The sequence below is a fragment of the Hibiscus syriacus genome, unplaced genomic scaffold (assembly GCF_006381635.1).
Source record: "Hibiscus syriacus cultivar Baekdansim isolate YM2019G1 unplaced genomic scaffold, ASM638163v2 tig00111392_pilon, whole genome shotgun sequence".
Lineage (NCBI taxonomy): Eukaryota > Viridiplantae > Streptophyta > Magnoliopsida > Malvales > Malvaceae > Hibiscus > Hibiscus syriacus.
Genome location: NW_024063078.1, coordinates 1,755,309 through 1,761,718, shown reverse-complemented (window position 1 = coordinate 1,761,718; position 6,410 = coordinate 1,755,309). Strand labels below are relative to the sequence as shown.

General features: G+C 36.6%; 1 protein-coding gene across 1 annotated transcript; it reads left to right on the top strand.

Moving 5' to 3' along the window:
* Nucleotides 1-4,905: 4,905 nt before the first annotated feature.
* LOC120160396 (EP1-like glycoprotein 2) lies at nucleotides 4,906-6,410 on the top strand. Its single transcript, XM_039170813.1, has one exon. The coding sequence runs from the start codon at nucleotides 4,908-4,910 to the stop codon at nucleotides 6,288-6,290; it is 1,383 nt and encodes a 460-aa protein (XP_039026744.1). The 5' UTR covers nucleotides 4,906-4,907; the 3' UTR covers nucleotides 6,291-6,410.

Here is a 6,410-nt window from a genome sequence, read left to right as displayed (position 1 = left end):
TTTGAAGTTTGAATAAGATTTTTGACTTGTCAAGAAGCTAACTAAGAAGTATGAGGTGTTAGAATTCAAATTAGAACATATTGGAATTTGGGTTGGATTCTTAAATTCTACATGGAGAATTAGATTTATAGGTTTTAGAGGTATTTAATGGATAATAATTAGTTAAAGTAAGTGTATGAAAGCTAAGAGTAGTAAAGAGAGTGAAATATGTATGTTTGAGCTGAAATGGGATGATTTCCGAGCTCAAAATAGGATTTCTGAGTTAGGGGAATCGGTACCCATTCAAGGGGAACCGATACCCCCTCAACGGATATGAATTTCCAGAATACTAGAGGGGAATCGATACCCCCAGGGGGGAACCGATACCGCCTCAACGGATATGAAATTCCAGAATGCTAGAGGGGAACCGATACCCCCAAGGGGGGGAACCGATTCCCCTATGAGAAAAAAAAGAGAAGAAAAGAAGAAAGACTAAGCTATTAATTTCTTAAATTAATAAGCTATTAAAGCTTAATTTCAAGACATAGACATCTGATGATCATCTTGAAAATTATGTTTATGTAGATACCGAGCCTACTCGAGTTCGGGAACAATCTACAAGTAGGATCGATCGAGGAAAAGGCAAAGAAGTATAGTGAGTGCATATGCATAGCATGATTATAGAAATATCCTGCATTCTAGACTTGTGATAAGTCTAGATTTCATATCTTGATACATGAGCATATTCTGTATTATGAGACATGACATGAGTCCATATAAAATGCATTATATGACTGAATATGTGGGAAAAATTATGAGCTATGTGAAAAGGTAAGAAATTTCATGTCTACGCGATATAGACTACGTGAAATGTAAAAGCCCATGTTATGTAGATGAGAACTATAGGTATAGTTGGCATGCCAAGGGTAGAGGGTCTACGCGGTTCTTTAGGACATATGTATATCCTTTGGAACCTGTGTGAAGTCTTGAAAGACACATACTTGATCCATAGTATATGTATATGATTCTTAAGGAATTCTATGTGGTCCTTATGGACATTATTATATGGCATTACGGTGCAATTCTACGCGGTTCTTTAGGACATATGTATATCCTTTGGAACCTGTGTGAAGTCTTGAAAGACACATACTTGATCCATAGTATATGTATATGATTCTTAAGGAATTCTATGTGGTCCTTATGGACATTATTATATGGCACTACGGTGCAATTCTACGGGGCACTTCGGTGCATTTATACGAGCTGTGGTGACAACATAGTGCACAACCTCACATTACTCCGATACCTTAGGTTCTCAATACGATACCATGGGCCAATAAACTTATTAATACAGATTCATGAATGTTACAGTCATACGCTTACATGTATGGATATTGATGAAGTATACTACATTGATTAAGTACATGTTTGCATCTCATCTCATATGATCCTGATATTTTCATTACATTACATTTCCTTGTTATTATTATTGCCTCACTAAGTCGATGACTTAGCGTGTGAGTGTTTCACACGTAGGATCCGAGGAATTAGACGAGACAAGTGAAGCAGCTTGACAGTATTACTCCTGCAACCATCAGATCAGAAGCAACTTAATCAGTAGGTCATTTTGTTATGTAAATAGCAGTTGGCATGTAATTAAAGGGTTAAGTTGTGTATGCTCTGAATATTTTGGTAAACTTATATTACAGTATGTATATTATTGTATTTTCTTAATATAAGTTCAAATATTTTATTATTATTTATTAAGAGTTGTGTTTTAAAGTCAATGTAGTATCTCTGACTCATATCCGGGTCGGGTATGGGTTGGGGGTGTTACAGTTCATATGTGTGTAATGATTAATGATGCAAATATTAGTTGTTAAATTTTACTTCGGTTGATACAATTAATCTTTTAATGATATAAAAATAGTATAAAAATCAATAATATAATTAAAATCTACAAATTAAATTATATATTTTGAAATAATACAACAACATTTTAAAAGAATATGGTATGTGAAGACCAAATGCATGCTTATATCTTATCAAAAATGCTACTGGATTCCATCTGGGTTCTCTGCCTGTTAGATATCTTGGAGTCCCATTAACTTCAAGAAAACTCTCGGTTAAGGACGGTGAACCTCTTATTAACAGCATCAAGTTAAAGCTCTCTCTCTGGTCCAGTAAACAACTTAGCTATGCAAGAAGATTGGAGCTTATCAGAGCAGTGCTGTTCAACATTGCTAATTATTGGTGCAGGCAACTTCTGCTACCACATTCTGTAATCAGCAAAATTGAAGAGCTATGCTATCGATTCTTTTAGAAAGGTTCTGACAAAACAGCAACTGGTGCGAGAGTAAACTGGAACAATATCTGCAAGCAGAAATCCGAGGGCGGCATTGGTCTGAAAAATTTAAAAGAGTGGAACCGAGCATGTATGATCAAACTCATAAAGAATATCCTTGCAAATGAGGGGTCTTTATGGGTAGCATGGATAAATGCTTATGTTCTAAAGGGCAAGGACTTTTGGCAAATGGAAGCAGGTTCAACAATGAGCTAGGGCATCAACAAATTACTTAAGTTACGAACTGAAGCCCATCCAATCCTTCAAAATGGAACACCATCGATAAGGTTAATTTGGCAAGAGATTCGAACGAAGGGGGATAAAGTTCCTTGGCAATCTCTAATTTGGTTCCCACAGAACATTCCTAAGCACAGTATGATAGCTTGGATGGCAATGATCGATAGGTTGCCTACTCGAGATCGCCTTCAACGCATAGGCATTGTTTCTAATGGAAGCTGCAGTTTCTGTAATGAGACATTGGAAACCCGAAACCACCTGTTCTTCGACTGCAAGACTGCCTCTCATTTACGAGAGCAGATTTTTCACCTTAATGGAATTCACAAGACTGTCTTATCTTGGGAGAATATGATTACTTGGGCAAGCAAAACTTGGAAAGGTAAATCACTACTAGTCACTATTCTCAAACTTGCTTGGAACGCCACCATCTACGTTTTGTGGGAGGAACGCAACCGAAAAATCTTCAAAGGATGCTCTCGAAGCATTGAAGAAATACTTAGCACCATCAAAGATCTTGTACGTATTAAACTTAGGGGAAAAATATTAATAGGCTTGATGATGTAAACTCCAGTCTTTGTATTGCCTGGGGTATTGACTAAATACCGATCGTTCATTCTGTTTTAGCCTGTTTTTTCTTTCTGTTTCCTGAGATCGGTGATTTTTTGTAGCAAACATTGTTCTTGGATAATAAAATTTCGACTTATCCAAAAAATGCGTGCTTATATTGGGGTGTATAATATCTTTATTGGTTGGTGCAAATATTAAATTTCTCAGCCGAATACAGCAAATCGAAGATAAAATTGGACAGATTTTCAATTTGGTGGACCATATGTTGCTTCAATGGCACATGCTTTGTGATCCCAAATAATTGAGGGACTAAAACCAAAATTAAACCTTAATCATTAAAAAAGTACGTGAAGAATTTGCACGCAAAGGATCAAAACAAGAGGACTGTTCGTTATTACATTTAAGCTTTCATGATGCTGCCAAATGTTACCATTCATCATCAATTTACTGTTATGTTACTGTTGCCATACACGTTAATATTGCTACTCACCTGTCCTTCATGAGAGCTGCTGCACTCGTGCCACATCATTGTTGATCATCACTTGCTTGCCTTACTAAAACTTTCTCTTGTTTACCTTGCTGGCTGCTGCTTCAATCTCCTCAAGCTGGTAATTATTGATTTCTGCTACCACGTATTTCATGAAATTAGCCATGTGATTGTTATGGCCCTTTGCCACGTTTTCATAAGATTTCCAAGTAGCATCCACACAATTCTTGTTTCCTTACCGACATATGAAATAAAAGGCAGGTTTGATTTTAACTAAAACATAAGTCGAACAACGAAGAAAACAAATTTCATAATTTTATTAAACCTCCGTATAATGATTTGACAAGTTAATACTCCGATCTACTTCAATGGTCGTCTGATGATGCTAGATTCGATGTTTGTTATTTGTCTTTCAAAGAAAAGCTTCTTCCCATTTGAATTTTTGAATAGACGTCAAAACCCCCAAAAATAATATTTTTTGCGTGTTTAATTTTGTGAATTTTAAAAAAGTTTTGAAAAATTTAAACTGATAAAATGGTAGAAAATAATCAGACAAGTATATTAGCATTTAGTGTGATTGTAAAAGATGTGGAAGAGGTTAAAAATGAGTAAAAACTCAAATTTTGATGAAGTGGAATAAATGATAATCCATCCATCCCATTAAATGCGTCCCTTATTTTAAAAGTCATAATTTTTAAGTTTTGATCATGATTATTTTAAACATTTTAAATAATTTAATTTATAAAATATATTAAAAAACTATTTGATTTAAAATTTTTAAATTTATTTTTTTATATATTTATAAATAATAAATTCTAAATAATAATGAGTCAAGATTAAAAAAAATTGATAAAAAAGTCAGTAAGAAACAATACAAGAAATAATAATTTTTTGACTTTCACATCAACATCGAATTACTATGTCGGTCATTCCACTATTAAAAAATTAATGATTTAATATTATAATTAAAATTAAATAATGAAATGACATAAATACTAAAATTTAGTGGTATTTGATGTTATTTACTATGTATTTAATCAAGTTTAAACGAAAAACCACTTCTAACTAAACACTTCATGCATTTAATTAAGTTCAAACGAAAAACAGTGTTTTCCCTGAACACTTCAGCTGGCAGGATTTGATAATGACGTACTACGATCAAGTGCCACGTCTTTGACGAAATAACCATAAAACCAAAGCTTGATTATTTTGACATTGAATGCCACATTCAATCCTCCGCTTATATGTACCTGTTCAATCCCAGGCAAGTTCATTCACAAGCACTGAGCATTAATGGCTTCTCAAATATCTCCACTTTTCTTTCAATTCCTTCTCATTCCCTTTTTCGCCTTTGCTACTACTACTACTACTACTCTAGCCAAAGTCCCTGCAAACCAAACCTTCAGATTCGTCAACCAAGGCGAGTTCGGTGATCGGATTATCGAATACGATGCTAGCTATCGAATAATCGAGACTGACGTTGACTCCTTCCTCACCTTCCCTTTTCGCCTCTGCTTCTATAATACCACTCCTGATGCTCACATTTTCGCCATTCGAGCCGGCCTCCCCAGAGACGAAAGCCTGATGAGGTGGGTGTGGGATGCTAACCGCAATGATCCCGTTCGTGAAAACGCCACGCTTACCTTCGGCGAGGACGGCAATTTGGTGCTGGCGGACGTGGACGGTCGTGTCGTTTGGCAAACCAAAACGGCTAACAAAGGTGTCACGGGGATTAGGCTACTACCCAATGGTAACTTGGTACTGTATGATAAAAATGGGAAATTTGTTTGGCAGAGTTTCGATCACCCGACTGATACTTTGTTAGTGGGTCAATCAGTTAGTATCAACGGTAGAAACAAGCTCGTTAGCCGAACGTCCGATGTTGACGGCTCCGACGGGCCATATAGTATTGTACTAGACCGTAATGGGTTCATTATGTATTTAAATAACTCCGGTCGGCAACTTATTTATGGGGGTTGGCCAATAAAAGATTTCGGAGACATTGTGACATTTGACGCTGTGCCTGAAAATGAAAACGCAACAGCTTACGAGTTAGTGTTGATACATCAACAGGCTAATCAGAGCACTACTTCTACGACGGGCATCGGTCGACGACTTCTACAAGTTCGTCCGATAGGTGGAGGCAACACATACAACCTCAATAAACTCAACTACAACGCCACAATTTCTTTCCTGAGACTCGGATCCGACGGGAACCTAAGGGCTTTCACTTATTATGACAAAGTGAGTTACCTAAAATGGGATGAGAGCTTTGCCTTCTTCTCAAGTTATTTCGTTAGGGAATGTGCTTTGCCATCGAAATGCGGTGCTTTCGGATTATGCGATAAGAGAATGTGCGTCGCTTGTCCGAGTCCGAAGGGACTATTGGGATGGAGCGAAAGTTGTAAACCACCGAAGCCGGTACCTTGTCGGAGCGGAGCTAAGGTCGATTACTACAAAATTATAGGAGTGGAACATTTTTTGAACACGTATTTGGACGACGGCGAAGGTCCGATGAAAGTCGAGCAATGCCGGGATAAATGTAGCAAAGATTGCAAATGTCTGGGGTTCATTTACAAGGAAGATACATCAAAGTGCTTGACAGCACCTGTTCTTGGGACATTGATCAAAGATGTTAATGCTACATCTGTAGGATACATTAAGTACTCAAAGTAGATTTAACCATTTACTGGGTAATTTAGTAGGTGACGAAAAGAGATGTATTTGTGCGTTTTACCCTTATGCTTTCTCATATTAGTAACAGTTTTTATATATATATAAATCCTTACTACTCTA

What these genes read in the sequence shown, in the direction of transcription:
- LOC120160396 (XM_039170813.1), top strand. Translation starts at nt 4,908, where the DNA reads ATGGCTTCTCAAATATCTCCACTTTTCTTTCAATTCCTTCTCATTCCC.